The 19749-nt window shown below is 43.8% G+C and overlaps 1 protein-coding gene across 2 annotated transcripts in view; it reads right to left on the bottom strand.

Annotated features, from left to right (window-relative positions):
* NBAS (NBAS subunit of NRZ tethering complex) overlaps window positions 1-19749 on the bottom strand; it is a 195314-nt gene that overhangs the window by 101553 nt on the left and 74012 nt on the right. For both annotated transcript variants that reach the window (XM_083606886.1, XM_083606885.1), the window contains exons 22-28: window positions 19652-19735; window positions 18286-18439; window positions 7725-7910; window positions 6724-6897; window positions 3315-3448; window positions 1831-1893; window positions 1045-1167 (exon numbers count right to left, since the gene is read on the bottom strand). In XM_083606886.1, the coding sequence (XP_083463012.1) occupies window positions 1045-1167; window positions 1831-1893; window positions 3315-3448; window positions 6724-6897; window positions 7725-7910; window positions 18286-18439; window positions 19652-19735 (918 nt within the window). The remainder of the gene's footprint in view (window positions 1-1044; window positions 1168-1830; window positions 1894-3314; window positions 3449-6723; window positions 6898-7724; window positions 7911-18285; window positions 18440-19651; window positions 19736-19749) is intronic.

Raw genomic sequence — 19749 nt, forward strand, 5'->3', positions numbered from 1 at the left:
TATCCAACAGTTTTGCACACCTTCCCCCCAGCCCCAAAGCTTTCAGACCAAACCCTCCAGTCACACATACTGGGCGGGATTCAGCTAACTTGTTGCATGCATGGAACAAGGTCCACTAACACAACAGGACTTGCCCCCCTCAAGAAAATAAAATAAAAATAAAAATCTGCTCTGCAAGGTTAGGAGAACCCCAGAACCAGGGGCAATGACTTGCTCCCACATTGAAGGGGCATGGCCATGCGACATGTCACGTGACACCACCGGCGTGCACCGGACTGGGACAAACAAGCACAGAGATCGCCCTCTGCGCTTGTCTCAGACGCTGCCTGGCTCCTGAATTGCCGGGTGGAAGTTGGGGCTGGGGTGCCAGGCGGTGGCAGGGGGTGGTAGCCCCCTCAACACTGGGGGGCTGCCTCCTGCTAAAAAATATTGGGGGATCTGAAGTCGCCTCCAGCCCATATACCTGGCGCCACTGCCCAGAACAGGTTGGGTGGCATGGGGGAGGAAAGAAAGGTCATGTTTTACAAGCAGACATTTTCCCGTGCACATATTCCACTTAGCGCTACCCGTTGGGAGATCATCTAACCCAAGGCCTACATTCCGAAAGGTTTAAATTGCTCTGCCATGCCTCCATCAAGAGAGTGGTACCATTCTGCTCTGCACACCATGGGCAATGGATCCTTGACAATGGGGCAAGATTTGTGTTTTGATGAACCATGGAGCCAAAGGAGAAGACGTGCTGGAATCTGCCACTTTTGCTTGTGTCATGAGCAATTATTTTATGTTCGACAAAGGGCATCCAAGAGAATTTTACCACCACTAAACCATCTTCCTTGTGAAGCAAACAACTGAGTTGCCTCCTGAGGAGCTAAAGACATGTTTACAAAGAAATCTGTCCTTTGAATTGTTTGTCTTTCCTGCTTGAGACCACAGCTTCAGCTGTTCATGTTCTGACCTGGAAAAGCCACGCACAACATTTCATCTGCGAAGGTACCAAACAACCATTAAAGCTCATAATTTCGTGTGCCACCATCCATTACTCACTTGCGGCCTGTGTGCCTGGTCAATCGAATCATCAGCTTCCGTGCTTCTTCTGGGCTGTCCTGTGTGTCTTTTACAAAGGATACAGGCTTTTGGAGTCCATGCTTCTCCAAGATTTCTGATACGCTGAAATAACAGTAGTCATAAAAGCATCATCAGCCATTCAGCCAAATCTTAAATCCTGCCTGTGGCCATTATTGCAAATTATTGTTTATGTGTAAAATTTGAATAAATATATATTTGAGACTGAAACCGAAACCAAGAGGGATGGTGATGTTTATCTACTGAACAATGATGACTTGAAGTTATACAAAAAATACACACCCAGACACGCATACCATTTAAGAAGTCATTTTGTTCTAAATATTTAGCACCATATCATTATATTCCATAAAACAATATAAAACTTGATCCATGCCCCCCCCCCAAACCTTATAGGGAGATGCTCCGGGAGGTGGGGGAGTACAATGAAACAGCCTATATAGCTAAGCCTTTTAAAGAAATTAGATGAAGGGCCTTTTTTCCCATTCTTCGTGTTAACTATATTGTCACAATGCTACATTACCCTTCACAATGTTACAGGTTGGTAGGGGGGAACCCCTTTGGATATAAACATGTGTTTATGGAAAGGTCAAGGTCCAAAAAGTAATTTCCACTAAGCCTGCAGTAATATTTGACCTACAAGCTCTCTTTTGTAATAATCCTGGCATTTTGAACTGTAAAACCTAGCGCTAGGTTAATAAAGAAAACGTACTGGAAGAGATGAATGAAGAAAGGCGCATTTCTTACCTAAGAATTTGTTCCAGTTCATCAACTTTGTCGTGAAGGTTATTTGTAATGTCTGTTTCAGGACTGAAAGGATATATCAAAACAAAAAACAAATTTGTATATTCTGCATACTATGAAAAAAATGTAATACAAACCACCACTGAGTAATATCCCAAATACTGTGTTTTTCCGTGTATAACATGCCCCCTGTATATAAGACGCCCCCTTTTTTGGGGGACTAAAAATCGAGAAAATGGGGGGGGGGGGAGATTGCCCTTGTATAAGCCAATTCCAATTATTTTATATTATTTTGTCATTAAAAAAAACCTAGTCTTACACACGGAAAAGTATGTTAAGTCATATTCACAGCAGATCTGCTGAAATCAATGAACATTCACTGATTTCAATTAGTCTTTTCTGAGTATGACTTATGTGGAGATCACCCATTACAGTGGTACCTCGGGTTACATACGCTTCAGGTTACAGACTCCGCTAATCCAGAAATCGTACCTAAGGTTAAGAACTTTGCTTCAGGATGAGAACAGAAATCGTGCTCCCGCAGCACAGCAGCAGCAGGCGGCCCCATTAGCTAAAGTGGTGCTTCAGGTTAAGAACAGTTTCAGGTTAAGAACGGACCTCTGGAACGAATTAAGTACTTATCCCGAGGTACCGCTGTACACCCTTCCAATCTTCCCACAGTGAAGGTGGGAGTGATCCTCAGATTGCATGCTTCCTCCTCACCCAATTCCATTAGTCCATTAGTTCCATGACCAGTGGATGGGGCTACAGAGACAGGCTGCGTAGCCAAGATTTCTTCTTCCCACAAGGGAGGAGTAGCCCAGTTATGAGGGGCAATACAACTTGCCTAAACTTTGATGGCACCCAGAGGGAACTTGACACATGAAAAGTTCAGCAGGATGGAGTGACCAAGGTGCCAAACTGTTAAAAAAAGGATATGGCATTGCATTCCCTGTTTTCTCAACCTGACTGAAATTTAAGTTCTTATCCAGGCTTTCTACATGTGGGGAGCATTGCAGCACATAGTAATCCCAGCTGCAGACTCAAGAAGAAGAAGAAGAGTTTGGATTTGATATCCCGCTTTATCACTACCCGAAGGAGTCTCAAAGCGGCTAACATTCTCCTTTCCCTTCCTCCCCCACAACAAACACTATGTGAGGTGAGTGGGGCTGAGAGACTTCAGAGAAGTGTGACTGGCACAAGGTCACCCAGCAGCTGCATGTGGAGGAGCGGAGAGGCGAACCCGGTTCACCAGATTACGAGTCTACTGCTCTTAACCACTACACCACACTGGCTCTCTGAAGCATGAGGGTTTGGTGGGGGGTGGTCAGCAATTGCCACTAGATTGTACGGATTGTATAAATTAGTGCACATCATTCTTTGAATACTGATTGGCATTTTAATTGTTTAAAAGCAGCATTTGTAAAGGATTTCTATTAGCTCAACATTTTTTATTTTTTTAAAAAATGGGACATGTCAATACTCACCCATAACCTCTCTGGGGGAGACATTCTAAGATATCATAGCAATGAGAAAGCTGGTCATCACGTTGGCAGCTGTAGATGCAGTCTAACGCAATTGTCATCAACAAGTCTTGATCCGAAATTATTTTTTGCTGACACTGGGAGAACAAGAAAACGCTATATTCATTGCTGTACAGTAGTGTACGGTCTGTGAGTATGTATGTGTCCCCCAGCCCAAAATTTGGAGTTGTTTTATTCCATATCTCTGTGTGACAGACAACCGGCTCTTGAACAGCACAATTACAACCATAAAGGCAATTTAGTGATTTCTGTTAATTGCAGAGGCCTTCCTGGTTCTTTAATAAATCTCCGTTGAATATCTTTCATAATTACAGAACTGGCAATGGAAGCTCATTTGAAACCAGTGATCACAGCAGCTGGTTGGAACAGCAAGGTATTTCTAGTTTCGTTTAAAAACACGCACCCACACACAAATCACAATATTTTTCATCAGACAATTTATTAAAATAAAAATGTAATTCTAAAGCTGCTCCCCGCCCCCTCAGCTGCATTATGCTATTTCCTTCATTTGCACATAAATAACTTCAATATGCACCAGAACGCTAGCTTCCCATGACTCGTTGTTTACAGCCAATCTACTTCTGTACACAGCCGGAAAAGTAAAGAATTAATGAACATCCTATCAAGATGCTATTAGGATGCTGGAATGTGAATTTAGTCTGGATCCGTGGCTATAATACAATGCCCCCGAGAAGATGAAAGTTACTACAAATTTATGTAAAGACCAAGTTAATCTCCCTCAAAAAAGCTCCGTCCCCTCTGCCTTTCAACGATGACATCAAGAGCAAATGGCTTGCGTAAAATAAATGAGACAATCCAACTCTATACATGTCGACTCAGAAGTAAGCCCCAGTGAGCTCAACAGGGCTTACTCTCGGGTAAATGGAACGTGACTGCAGCCTGACTTTCTCAACAGATTCCATTGTGCTCTTTAAGAATCAACCGCGAGTTCCCAGTTAACACCAACTGCTGGACCAAGACACAGACATAGGCAAAAAACAACATTCTTGGTGGGATCCCAGAACTGTGGAATCCTGTGCCCCTGGAGATCTACCAAACCCTAATGCCTTAGAGCGACCTTGGAAGCATTTTGGCTGGTTTTTGATTACTTGGACTGAAGTTAGTTGTCAAGAAATATTTGACAGTTGTCAGGAAGTTAGTTGTCAGGAAGGTGGTAGAATGAATCGCACTACTTTATCCTGCAGATCAATTTTTTGAATGTTTCACAGCATAGCAATAAAACCAACGGTACATTCCCACAGGTAGGAAACTAGCACAGCAGGGGACAGGCTGGTACTGAATCTCTCTCCTTTTACATGCTAGGGGTTTGTTTTAGGTAAGGGATTCAAAAGTAGCAACCTCACACAGTTCTGCTCTGAAATAGCCCACTCTAGCTAATGGGGCTTCCTGTTGCTGCCGCGCCGCCAGAGCACGATTTCTGTTCTCATCCTGAAGCAAAGTTCTTAACCTGAGATACTATTTCTGGGTTAGCGGAGTCTGTAACCTGAAGCGTATGTAACCTGAAGCGTATGTAACCCGAGCTACCACTGTACTCAATTTCCCAAATATGTGAAAGGGAAATCAGGCACCTTCAGCTCTTCATTCTCATTTGCGCCTCAGTTTGTTCTTCCCCCAAGTGCTACCCCCAGGTGTGAAGTTCAGGGGTTGTTTTTTTTTGGGGGGGGGATTTACGAATGATTTAAAAAGGGACCGCAGGACACTTAGGTTGTATCCACACAAACAATGTCCACTGCATCTCATTTCAGTTCTCTCTCTCTTCAGGTTATTATTGTTCCCCTGCTGCTCGACACAAAAGAGATGAACAGGGATGCATTGAGTAGCCCCAGCCAGCAGAATACACAGCACTATCTGCAGTGATGGGAGCCAATCACGCAGGGTTCCAGGGTGGAACGGAAGCCTCTGCATTTATGGCTGTATGTATGGGCACTGGGGAGCAGGCCCACATGGCAGGTCCCCACTCCCTGCTCCTGTGTTGCACAACATGGGAGCAACAAAAAGGTAAAGGTAAACGGCGTTTCCGTGTGCTGCTCTGGTTTCACCAGAAGCAGCTTAGTCATGCTGGCCACATGACCCATAAAAAACTGTCTGCGGACAAACGGCGGCTCCCTCGGCAGTAAAGCAAGATGAGAGCCGCAACCCCAGAGTCTTTCGCGACTGGACTGAACTGTCAGGGGTCATTTTTTTTAAGGTAAAGGACCCCTGGATAGTTAAGTCCAGTCAAAGACGACTATGGGGTTGCGGCACTCATCTCACTTTCAGGCTGAGGGAGCCAGCGTTTGTCCACAGACAGCTTTCCAGGTCATGTGGCCAGCATGACAAAACCACTACTGGAGCACGGAGGACTGTGATGAGTGCCAGAGTGCACAGAAATGCCATTCACCTTCCCGCTGCAGTGGTACCTATTTATCTACTTCCACTGGCATGCTTTTGAACTGCTAGGTTGGCAGGAGCTAGGGCAGAGCAACGGGAGCTCACTCTGTCGCGAGGATTTGAACCGCCAACCTCCCAATCAGCAAGCTCAAGAGGCTCAGTGGTTTAGACCACAGCGCCACCCGCGTCCCTACAGGAGCAATAATGCCTTAAAGAGAGCTTGTGACTCTTCCAGTGTCAGGTTTTGCATGTGTCCTGAGCAAAGGCGCTTCCTTCTACAGAACGATAGGGCCAGATTAAACTAATGAATCCTGCTAGCAGAAGCCTGTGCAACACGGCTCTCCCCCTCTCTCCCTAGTGCCACTCCACTGTAGAGGCAGGCTCATTCCCTCTAGCAAGCTGAAACGCTTGCACTGGGGGAACAATTGCCATAATGCTACACTGAATTCCTCCCACAGGCCCCCAATAAAATTTACGGATCTCCCCCACCACAATGCAAGACAGGAAAAAGCTCATAGAGATGCTTAGCAGGGACTTATTAAGGGATGCAGTGCAGGCTAAAACACAGAGATGCTGCATGGTTGGGCAAAGGTATGGAAGATATATTTAGATTTCACAACAGAGAAGAACAGTGGCTTTCAGTGGAGAGTCTCCCCCTGCTAAAATACCCACTCTGCTGGATAAATGCAGAAATGATTAATGATTAAAGCTACATTCTGACATCCCAATACAGATTAGCCGTGTATTAGAAATTCCACTTTAACCTTGTCTGGAGAACAAATGTTTGTATCGACAAGACAAATGTTCAGTTCTGCCAAGCTGTACAGTGACAGCCATCTCCCAAACTGATCAGCGAAACAAGGTGCACTATTAAGTATACTTGCAAATGCAATTCAGGCGGGGTGGAGGAGAGATAAACTTTCAGGTACATGCGAATATACAACTAATCATCTGAATTTACCGCTGGCTTTGAATGTTCAAAGATCTTCAGAGGAAACGCCAGGTCTTCTTTCGCCAGTGTTACCAAATACTCTTTCAAAAGCTCATTAGCGATGCCTGGAGATTCATTTTCACAGCGGTGTAGAAATGGGACCATCCACTGATAGGCATTCTTCACATACCTTTCTCCCGATGACTGAAATGGCAAAGGTTTTAAATTAAAGAAAAATATGAACGCACGTTAAGAGAAGAGCCAAATGCAAACTAAAATTGCAAAGCAGTTAAAGGAATAGCAATATATTTTTCCTCTGATCTCCCCAATGCTTTTCAAAAGGTTGGTATCATAAATAGCGAGCATAAAGTTATGAACTGTGCTAATGCAAATTTCTCTATGAAAAGCAAACTAACAAACAGGCTCATCAGTGTGAACCAGTTTCAATCTATTTTATCCAGAAAGGGCTGTCAGGCCACAATCCCACACAAGAATTAAGGCACACTTAAGCTCACCAAAATAAATTAAGATAAAGGCACTTAATGCATTGTAACATTGTGGCACCTTGAACCAGCATCTGGGGGCTTTTTTTTGGAGTGCAGACAGGTGCAAATCCAAGCAAGACTGAGCTATTTATTGAAGACACATTGTAAACAAATTAAAACATTAGTGGGACTGATATAAACATGTGCAGCAAAAGACAAGGGGAAGATAAGGGAAAAATTGTAAATATATTTGAATCAGATATGCAGTAATTAAAAGATACGAAATAAATAACTGCAGAAAGGAGGGGAGGGGAGTTAAGGGGAAAGTAAATTAGATTTGTAAAGATTCGGCTTTTCTTGTCAAAATATTTGTAAAAGCTGAAAATGAAAAATAAAATTATTATTTTTAAAAAAGAGAAGAGAAAAAGCTGAGCAGAAGGACGTTGGGTAAACAGCTTCATCCTGCTCAGGATGAGATTTTATGCAGCAGAAAAGCCCCCTTCCCAATCCATCCCATCCCACTGTGACATAAAAAAGAGCACATACATTTAACATCAAGAGTCTTAGTTTCTCAATATCCTTCATCTGCTGCAGCTCTTTCAAGTTCAGAGTGATGTCACATCCAGTCTCATAAACCAACGTCTCCAGTGTAACCAGATTGTCACAAAGTGAGTGCAGACCAGGAATATTCCTCTCCATGCCCAGTCGAACCAGAGACAAAGCACAATCCACCTATTATTATTTTTTAAGAGAGAAAAGAAAAATGCACAGCTTGTAACCATTTGCAATTGGTTTTATTCTGGTTAAACTTGAAAGGAGAAGAGATATGGTTTGACCACCAGCTCAGCGACTTATAACTGGTCCAAATACATTTTATACAGAATGACTAATACAGAATCTTATAACTGCAGCATAACTTCTTTAAAATGAACACATGGTATTTATTTTGACAGATATATATATACTGTATATATATTTAGCATGCAATTTGCATTAAGTAATGCCCCTGTCTCCAGAACCCCGTCAGCCATATATGACAAATGAACGGACAGAATTATTTTTAGACCCCAGTTATCCTTTCTACATCAACTAGCATAGCAGGAACTTAATTTTAGCTCATTGGAGATATTTCTATATTTTTTGTCTCTCCTCGCAGTGAACAGCAGGAAGTATGAATGCAAATATATATATAATCTGTGATGGAACCACATGGTTACCCCATATATCAGAGAGGGTGTTCCAGACCTATCCAGAATATGCTGGATCCAGAATGAAGCGTAACTCCACCAAATGGTCCACCAAGGAACAGGGACCACTGCTGAAAGAGGTAGGCACACCCCAAATTAAGTGGAGCCAACTTCAATGAAAAGAGATCCTGCTCACACAGATTGCTTTCTGGGGGAGATTGCTTTCCTCCTCAACCTCCCTTGGCATTCAACCACAAATCTCAGCAGAGCATTTTGGAAGGCAGCAAGGAGGCCACCCTCCTCCAACACTGTGACAAGTCTTCAATTCTGGATCTAACTCACAGATCATCAACCGCCTTGTCCTATGTGTAAGAAAGGTAAAAGGTAAAGGACCCCTGGGGGACGCGGGTGGCGCTGTGGGTTAAACCACAGAGCCTAGCACTTGCCGATCAGAAGGTTGGAGGTTCGAATCCCCACGACGGGGTGGGCTCCTGTTGCATGGTCCCTGCTCCTGCCAACCTACCAGTTCGAAAGCACGTCAAAGTGCAAGTAGATCAATAGGTACCACTCTGGGGGGAAGGTAAACGGCATTTCCGTGCGCTGCTCTGGTTTGCCAGAAGCGGCTTAGTCATGCTGGCCACATGACCCAGAAGCTGTACACTGGCTCCCTCGGCCAATAAAGTGAGATGAGCGCCACAACCCCAGAGTCGGACACGACTGGACCTAATGGTCAGGGGTCCCTTTACCTTTACCTTTTAAAGGACCCCTGGATGGTTAAGTCCAGTCAAAGGCGACAATGGGGTGCGGCACTCATATCGCTTTGCAGGCCGAGGGAGCTGGTGTTTGTCTGCAGACAGCTTTCTGGGTCATGTGGCCAGCATGACTAAGCCGCTTCTCGAGCAACAGGACATCGTGATGGAAGCCAGAGCGCATGGAAACGCCATTTACCTAGGTGTACCTAGCTGCCATTTACTGTTGAACTTCCAAGTTCTCATAGAACTGTATTATAAAATGATGAAAACGCCTTCTTCCTGTGAGGAAAATCTTAAGTGCTTGAGGATTTTCAGAAGAAAAAGGTGACAAAGGGGGAGTGGTAACAGAGAGTCATAAAGGTACATGAGGAAATGGGGGTTTCTTTCTTCTTCTACTCAGTACTAGAAGGGAGGACACCCACTGAGTTGATGACTGACAAAAGAAAATACTTCTTCATACATTAATTAGCTAACAGGCACCTAGGATGTGGTGCTGCCCACTACTTTAAATTGGCTTTTAAAAAGGTTTAGATCTACTCACAACGCAAAACAGGAGATAGACACTTTTCCTGTTGTAATCTTTCTTCTGAGTACCTAAAAGTGTTTGACTCAAAGATGATGGGACACAGAAAGCTGAACTTGACAGACTTGGGTCTTCTCTAGCATCCCAGTTCTTAAGTCCTTATTTTCACTTTCACTGAGATAAGGTTCCTTGATAAAAGAATCCAGGGAAGAAATGATGTGCTTTTGGATCTCCCTTTGGCCAAATGTCTCACTTTCCATAACTCAGAACCTTCTGAGGAACACTTCAAAGTCATACAGTCGTACCGCGGAAGTCGAACACCTTGCGAGACAAATGTTTTGGCTCCCGAATGCCGCAAACCCAGAAGTGATTGTTCCAGTTTGCAAATGTTCTTTGGAACCTGAACATCTGCCACAGCTTCCGATTGGCTGCAGGAGCTTCCTGTAGCCAATCAGAAGCCACACCTTGGTTCCCAAACGTTTTGGAAGCCGAACGGACTTCTGGAACAAATTCCATTCGACTTCCAAGGTGACAGTAATTTGAATTAGCTAGTTTTGGGCAGAAAAAAGTAAGTCGCTGTGGATTATATGCAACTCCCAGGCCTTTATTCCTTTGAAAGAAACAGTTTGTAGGGGATGAGGCATAAAATAAATGCTGGAAACTAGAATGTTGCCAATGCCAGAACACTTTCTCCTGCTTCTCCATCCTCCACTCCAATGGTTATCTGGGGGGAAATAGCCTCTCTAAGATTGAAGGAGATAGAAAAAAGAGCTTCTGCTTACTGAAGCATGCATTCTTATTCAGTTCCTCATTTGTGTATTTGGAGTTTGATTCTATTTCAAGGATTAAAAAAAAACCACACAGTACATGCTTCAGTAAGCAACTTGGGGAAAAATAATGGATTTCTCTCTCCCTGTCCTCCAATCTCTTCCAAGTTCTGGTTCAACTAAGCAGATTTCTTGCAACCACCTTTTGGGTTAAGGTTCAATTTGATTTCCTGCTCGATACCAAATGTCCATAGCACCAACATCAATTTTAGGCAGTCAACCAACTCAGTGCCTGGGATTTTCCAACTAGTTATCCACAATTTTAATGGTAGACACAACAGATAGTAGGAGCCTGTTTCATATGTAATGCTATGTCATGGCTTAGTTCAGGCACAGGCAAACTCGGCCCTCCAGATGTTTTGGGACTACAACTCCCACCATCCCTGACCACTGGTCCTGTTGGCTAGGGATGATGGGAGTTGTAGTCCCAAAACATCTGGAGGGCCGAGTTTGGAGATGCCTGGCTTAGTTAACCACAGTTAGCTGGCCATCCAAATGCCTGTGACTTAACTATGGTTTATAAACCATGGTTAAAATTAATTTGTTAACCTAGTTTTGTTTGGGGTTTATAAACTTAAGTTAACATTAACCATAGCTTAGTGTTATCTTCAAACCCAGACCTCCTCCTCCACTGTGGTTAAGGAGCCGTGGAAGAGATCTGTTATTGTTCCATGAAAAATGAGGGGAAATAATGCTGTGCCTCTTCTTTTATAAAAGAAAAGAGAACATCACGTTTGCCCCACTATAATTAACAGTCAAATTAAGGCTGTCTCCTGATTAAAGAAATCTTAGTCAATTAATCACAGTTTTATTCAATTAAATTTGCATGCATCTGCATAATAAAGCAATTTCCCTTTTCTTTTGTTTTTTTGCTTTAGATGGTGTATGCGTGCCCTGCAGCAGGTGTCATCTTGGATGTGGCAATTCTTCCTGTGTGAGGGAGTAGGGGGGAAATCACTTTTTAAAAAGAGGATGCTTTTACATATACACTTGAATTGAAAACATATGTTCTTTAAAATTACTGCCTAATTAATTACGGCACCCTCTGAGCCGTTCAATTTTTTAAAATTAAAAAAATAGGTTAATATAAAGGACTGCATTTTGCAGCCTTAGTGTAAGTGCCTCACAAGCAGCAAATTAATTTTTATCCACATGTCAAGGTTCTAAATTCATTTGTGCAAGCAAACAGATGTAGGCAAATACTAATTCTGCCCTTCTCAGCTACCTCCTGGTGACAGTGCAAAGGTAGAGTGAAACAACATGAATGAAGCTCAAAAGTAAAACCAGCGATAGCAGAGGATGTTGAAGAAAGAACAGGAAGTGTGGGATATTAGAGAGGAGTATGAATATAGAGGAAAGGCAAAAACAGCAGGCCCAGTATCTGCTCTGTAGGAAACAATCTTAATAAAGCGCACTATTTATATTAAGTCGCGAGTTGCTCCTTTGATTACACAGCATCACATGAAACACAGAGTACCTTTATAATCAATATTATGTAGGAGTAGAAGCCCTGGCTGTGAGTGAACATATTTATACAATACAGTCGTCGTACTGTAAGGCAAAAACACTAAATAAATAAATAAATCCTTTACAGAGCTTCTATATGCTCCTGGCAGTCTCTCCACCAGAGGTTGTCAGCTCTGCCACTAAGAGAAGACCTTACATTGCATACAGTTATTTTTGTCTAAACTAGCATCAGAAGATGAAATGTCCGGTCACATTAGTCCACTTAAGCACGATAAGGCACGATATAAGATCCCTCCAGAACTCGTTTCTGACTCTCAAGTTGCAACTGCATGACTTGACATTTAACGACATTCGGCGAGGCCAGCTAACAGACACATTCTGAATTCTAATCAACTCAACTTCAGAATTTTAGATGCAGGTAGGTGGCAGTTTGTTCCTGTATCTGAAGAAGTGTGCATGCACACAAAAGCTTATACCAAGAACAAACTTAGTTGGTCTCTAAGGTAGTAAAAGTAAAGGGACCCCTGACCATTAGGTCCAGTCGTGGCCAACTCTGGGGTTGCGGCGCTCATCTCGCTTTATTGGCCGAGGGAGCTGGCGTACCGTTTACGGGTCTTGTGGCCAGCATGATTAAGCCGCTTCTGGTGAACCAGAGCAGCGCACGGAAACGCCGTTTACCTTCCCGCCGGAGCGGTACCTATTTATCTACTTGCACTTTGACGTGCTTTTGAACTGCTAGGTTGGCAGGAGCAGGGACCGAGCAACGGGAGCTCACCCCGTCGCGGGGATTCGAACCGCCGACCTTCTGTTCAGCAAGTTCTAGGCTCTGTGGTTTAACCCACAGCGCCACCCATGTCCCTGGTCTCTAAGGTGCTACTGGACAATTTTTTATTTTTTTTATATATTCAGAATTTTAGGTTAGGTTAGGCCTACTCAACTTGTGACACACATGCACAACCACCCATCAAGCTCAATGCACAAAACCAGTCATGTGATACGGTGGTGGTCCTTCATAAAGCTTGTGGAATTCTATTCTGCATCTTGCTTCAAAGGTGGCCCACTAAGCACCAAGATGAGTTCAGTTTAGCAAACCACAATTTTTGCACACCTCGTTTTGATGGAGATTTAGAAGAGGGAGCATGAAAAGCTGTGAAAATCTACAGAAGAAACTGTCTGTATAGACCTCTTTCTGAGGAAACATACATGTTCCCAAATGCAAGGGGTGCATTACCCAACCGGTGAACTTTACATCAATATCAAGATCCCAGAACAGATAACTAAGCAGTTGGCCTGTAAGCACTTAGAAAAGGATGCTGTGATTACTAAGACCCAACATGGGTTTCTCAAAAATAAGTCATGCCAGACAAATCTCGCTTCTTTTTTTCTTTTTTGCTTGGTGGATCACAGGAACGCTGTAGACATAGAGTTACAACATTGGTGGACGTAGTGTATCTTGACTTCAGTAAGGCTTTTGACAAAGTCCTCCATGACATTCTTGTGGAGAAGCTGGTAAAATATGGGCTGGATGAGATAACTTGTGATGGCCTGGGATTCGGACTCAGATGCTGAACCTGAGGAATCCCAGCCTGCACAGGAGTCCCCGCCTCCAGAACCAGCTGAGCCGGGGCTGGGGCAAGAGCCCAAAGGGTCCTCACCTGTGCTGGATCCTCAGGTACAGGCACCAGCTGAGTCTGCCCTGGCTCCTGAGGTGAGGGAGGACCCATTGCCTGCAGATGCTCCACTCTCAGCCCCGTCAGAGGAAGCTGAGATTGCCTCTGGGTCCAGTAACCCTCCAGCCTCTCCTGAGCTGCAGAGGCTCAGGGCAGAGAGGCGGAGGGAACTAAGTTCCTGCAGGAGAAGTGCTCGCCTCCAGGCCAGGAGAGGTGAGTCACCTGAGGATCGGGGCTGCCCTATGCCTCGGGGCAGATAAAAGCCAGTCACACCCCCCCAGTCCCAGGTTACTTGGTAGGTTGCCAATTCCTGCCTGAACCCTGTCCTGCGTTCCCGCCTGCACTCCTGACCTCACCTGACTCCCTGCCCTGCCCTGCCCTGCCCCGCCCCGCGGCCAGCTTCAGCTTCTATGGACTGCCTCCATACTGCACCTTCGACCACGGACTGGACTCGGACCTCGCCTCTCGGTTAACCCACGGGACCAGCACATAACTGTTAGGTGGTTGTTAATGGCTGGTTGACAGACCAAACCCAAAGAGTCCTCACTAACGGTTCTTCATTATCCTGGGGGAAAAGTGACAAGTGGGATGCCACAGGTTTCTGTCCTGGGCCCACTATTGTTCAACATTTTTATAAACGACTTGGACAAAGGAATTGATGCGATGGTCACCAAATTTGCAGATGACACCAAAATGGGAGGGGTAGCCAACGCTGCTGAAGACAGAATCGGGATTCAAGATGACCATAACAGGTTGGAGAACTGTCAATATTAATGAAATGAATTTCCGTTGGGACAAATGTAAGGTTCTGTGCCTAGGCGGAAAGAATCAGCTTCACAAACATTAGATGGGGAATACCTAGCTTGCCTGTAGTACACGTGAAAAGGATCTAGGAGTCTTTGTAGACCACAAGTTGAACATGAGTCAACAGCGTGATGCAGCAGCAGCAGCAAAAAAAAAAAAAAAAAGAGCTAATGCTATTCTAGGCTGCATTAACAGAAGTACAGTGTCCCGATCAAGCGAAGTAATATTTCCACTCTAGTTTGCCTTAGTCAGATCACACCTGGAGTACAGTGTCCAGTTCTGCGCACCATAATTTAAAAGGATATTGACAAGCTGGGATGTGTGCAGAGGAGGGTGACCATGATGATCAAGGGTCTGGAAACCAAGTCTTATAAGAAACAGTTGAGGGAACTGGGTACGTTTAGCCTGGTAAAGAGGAGACAGAGAGGAGATATGATAGCCATCTTCTGTTTCCTCCTGCTCCAGAGGCTAGGACCCACAACAATGGCTTCAAGTGACAAGAAAGGAGGTTCTAACTAAACATCAGGAAGAACCTTCTAACAGTAAGAGCTGTATGACAGTAGAACAGTCCCCCTCAGGAGGTTGTGGACTCTCCTTCATTGGAGATTTTTAAGCAGAGTTTGGGTGGCGGCCTGTCATGGTTGATCTAGCTGAGATTCCTGCATTGCAAAAGGTTGGACTAGATGACCCTCAGGGTCCCTTCCAACTCTATGATTCTACGATTATTTCAGCAGGGCTGTTCGAATAACTGAACTTGATCCATTGCCAACAGAAATAGAAATACCATGGTAACAGAAACAGCTGGAGACAGCCAGAATAGAGTACCTGAAAGGTAACTTCAAGCGTGGATAATGAAAAGCCAGCTCAAGAGATGCCTCATTATAGGCTTGGATTTCCAACCCTAATGATATTAGGAAGTAATTCACATAGATTAAAAAAGAGTATGTATGCTTAAAATGAAAGACAGGTCACATGACAAATATGCAATACCTTTATCACAGAGCTACCAACACAGAGCAGTTCAATTATTTCAGAGAATATCAATAAAGTAATGTCACAAAACCTCAGCAGCATATTCTATTCCTATTCCATAAGAACAACTTATCACAGTACAATAAAGGTAAAGGTAAAGGGACCCCTGACGGACGACTCTGGGGTTGTGGCGCTCATCTCGCTTTATTGGCCAAGGGAGCTGGTGTACAGCTTCCAGGTCATGTGGCCAGCATGATGAAGCCGTTTCTAGCGAAACCAGAGCAGCGAACGGAAACGCCGTTTACCTTCCCGCTGGAGCGGTACCTATTTATCTACTTGCACCGGCATGCTTTTGAACTGCAAGGTTGGCAGGAGCAGGGACTGAGCAACGGGAGCTCATCCCGTCGTGGGGATTCGAACCGCTGACCTTCTGGTCGGCAAGCCCTAGGCTCTGTGGTTTAACCCACAGCGCCACCCGCGTACCTCAATATAGGATAATTAATGGTGGAGAAACTGACTGTCCAAAACCAATCAAAATTTGTGTTTGTTCTTTCATAGGACAACTATGATATCATTTAACCAATTTTCAGTGATATTACGCACAGAGTAGCTTGAAATAGCCAAAGTAAAGAACAACTGAGTCCTGTCCCTCCATTAATTATTTTTATATTCAAGTCTGAGAGCTTCAGAATGGCCAATTCAGCTCTAAAGAAACTCTGTTATTAGGTCTTAAAAATTAATGGAGTTTGATTTCAACCATCCATTGACTCTTTATTTCTAGTCCCTTATTTTTTCTCTCTCTGTGTACTTCTCTGCAAAACTCAGCACTAGAACTTTACACACACACACACAAAGACCCCTAATTATTTCTGAATTTGGATATCATTTATGGTGCCAATTTTGCCTGCCTGAATTTTGCCTGCCTGAATTTACATGATTACAAAGCAACAAAAATTGAATCCAATCATATTCTGACATGATGCTTACTTCCAAGTTAAATGTACCCCTAATAATTACCTAAGGAATTAAAAATAGCCTGTAAATTAAGTTTACAATGATGATAAAGCTTCAGTAAGCTGGAGAGTTATTTTCATATAAGATTGATTTGCCTGATTGTTAAACATAAGAATGTTGGAAATAAGTAATTAACACACCTGGCCAAATACTAGTCAACAAATATTTCAGAAAATCTTTTAATAATTCTGTTACATTAGCTGAAAGGTCATCTGGAAAAAAAAATCCAATTATATTAGAAACATTTAATGGCAAGTCTACTAATGGCAGCAGAAGTTATGACAACATGCCACTGGGAAAAGTACTACACAAAAACCAGAAGTACACATTCCCAGTTGGCTCCTAATTTTTACCAGGCTCGGATAAGCCTAAGCATTAGTGAACGTAATTGTTTCTGTCACTCAAAGTGGCAATCCTGCTGAATCTCTGGTTAACATCTGGAATCAGGAAATGACTAGGCAGTTGATGCAATGGCTCTTGAACGCCAGCTGCCCACATGCGGAGCAAAGCTAAGTCACTGGTGGTCCCAAGAGTTGGCAGCACTGAAAATGAAAAGGCTGCTGACTAGATTGATGGAGGTGGAAGAATCGTGACAATAGCTTCCTCTTCCTCTTACCATACCCATCCCACGATGGACGGCCTTGTTCCTCCAATCAAAACCAACACATTTACTCCTCCCATTTCACATCCCATAATGAAATTCGCTCTTGTTTTCTCTCTGTCTCTCTTTTGAATCATAACCGCTTTTTTCAAAGCTGTTGGCACTCCATCTTCTCCTTGTTATGGTTGTATCTGAATACATGCCTATAATCACGTGGTTTATTTTGTACACTTCAACAGTAGCCTGGCAAGCAGGCACCATCCCAAAACTGGAGCCATCTAGCAGCAAGAGAACATCAACTGACAAAAGAACAATAACTCAGACATAACTTTACACAGAAATGTATTCTTCTACATATCGCATGCAACTAAAACCCAGCGCAGAATATACAATGCACCAGCCTTCTCCAACTTGGTGCCCTTTGAATGTTTTGGACTACAACTAACAGCAGTCCCAGGCAGCTGTCAGGGCTGGCTCAGATGCAGGTCAGCATTCAAACCCAGAGACGAGCAAGAAGCTTAGTTCTTGATTCAAGAAAGCAGCAAACAATGCAGAGAAGCCTCAAGGCAGGACCAGCTTCCATAGCACAGTTGCCAGGACTGACAGTTCCTGCTTCCCCCTAAGACATCTTCTTCTTCTAGAGGCTGTCCACAAAGACATAAACTACAGTGGGAGGGATCTCTTGCTTGTTGTTCAGCCATATATGCATAGCTCTTTGTGTCCTTGGAGACAAGGGGGAGCGGAACTTAACACAGTAGGACAGGCAAGCTCCTTGGAAGCTGCATGGGCTGAGTCTGAACTGCTTTCTGCCCTTGGCTCTTCTCTCTCACTCACACCTGTTGCCTCCCCACCACCTTCATCTTCTGACCTGTTCTCAGTGTCCCACCACCATTCCCCGTGCTCTGAACCTTCATTCTCTGAGGCTTCCTTCCTTAGCTGGTGCCTCCCACCACTCCTTGTCATCTAGCCAGTTCCTGACAGCAGCACAGCCAATGATCAGTGATTATGGAACCCATAGAATTGCAGAGTTGGGACTGTGAAGGTCATCTAATCCAATCCCTGCAATGCAGGAATCTTTCACCCAACGCGAGACTTGAACCCATGACCCTAAGATTAAGAATCTCGTGCTCTACCGACTGAGCTATATCATCATCCAACAAAATCTAGAGGATACCAGGTTGTGGAAGGCTGGGCATACACACACTCAAATAGATCTGCATAACCGATTCACTTTATAGGACATATATTTGAAGTCATGGCAGTACACATATGGTAGAATATTGCATTTACCTGCATAGAGTAGTTTTCTATCTCTTCTGCTCGTTTCCAATACCAGTCCGTGACCAGTTTTATGGAAAGCTCAGTGGTTCTGTACTTCAGCAACTCAGGTTGAGACTCATATAAAAATTCGCCTTCATCTTGAAGAGCTGGTTCAACCATCAGCCTGAGCATCACAGATAAACGACCATTAAATGTAGAAACCTAGGACTTTAAAATGATGCTAACCTGGGAACTGTAGTTTGTTAAATGTGCTGAGAACTGGAGGAGACCCCTCACAGAGCTACAATTCCTAGGATTCTTAAACTACAGGTCCCAGAATTCTCTGTGGGAAGCCATGGCTGTTGAAGTAGTATAAGAATTATCTCAATGTATGGCATGGATGTTAACCTATGTCTTAGGCAGATTCATTAGGATTATCTTTTGAAAAATCATGTTAAATGATAACTAGTTCTGTTCTGAAAAACTAGTGCCTATAAATAAATATTTTTTTTAAAAAAAAATCTAATTTTGGAGGTCACCACTGTTATTTACATAATGGGCATTTGACCTTTATGCAAAAGCCTACACAAAGAAAACTTATTTACCCCTACTGAATTTCTATCTATTCCTGGTAATTAACCTTATCACTACATCAACAGGTGTTTACATAATAGAGGCAATTTACTACAGTGCTCCAAATGAGTTGACAAGCTTGCCTATTTAAGCAGAAGCAATACTTTAATGTGCAAAAGCTGTTGCAGGCATGAAAACCTGCTGCCACATACAGAAAGGGCACTGTTAACACGCTGAGCCTGTAAGTTATTACTTGGCTGTCAGGATTTTACCCAAGCAAGAACAGGGGCCACGCAGTTCAGCTGTTCACTTCTACTCATGGTGATGGGAGCAGGAGAAAGATCCTGTGTGCTTGAGGCCCAATTCTGATCTCACTGTGATTAAAATCCTGTGGCTCAAGTGAGGAGGCTTGCTAAGTAAAGAATCATTCAAATCACTGCAAAGGCCATAAAGGGAAGCGTGCATCACTCCACGGCGCCATGCACATAGCAATTCTTCTGTGTACTTATACAGGTTTCACCTCATACAGCATGATCAAAGCTTGGGAATGTATCACGGGACCACAGCCCAGAGCTCTGTGCATTTTGGGACTTTATGTTTCCTCCAGAAAAAAAGGGAGGAAGTAATCCACATGTGTTTTCCTCTCCAATAAGGAAACAGGGTAGCTCCTACACTTGAGTCTTCAAAGATAGTAAGGCTAGGTGGGATAGTTGCTTAATTGCAACTGACTGGTGCTAATGTAAAAATGGATTGATATATTGAACACACACACACACACACACACACACACACACACACACACACAAAAATTTCATACACCTACTTGCACGGCGCCCTCTCGCACCAGTCTTCCTCCCTGTGCTTCTGTTCATTCCAGGGAAGAATTTTCAGTGCTCCATCTCTGCGGCTGTTAGAAAACAA

The sequence above is a fragment of the Podarcis filfolensis genome, assembly GCF_964270895.1.
Source record: "Podarcis filfolensis genome assembly, chromosome: 3".
Taxonomy (NCBI): Eukaryota; Metazoa; Chordata; class Lepidosauria; order Squamata; family Lacertidae; genus Podarcis; species Podarcis filfolensis.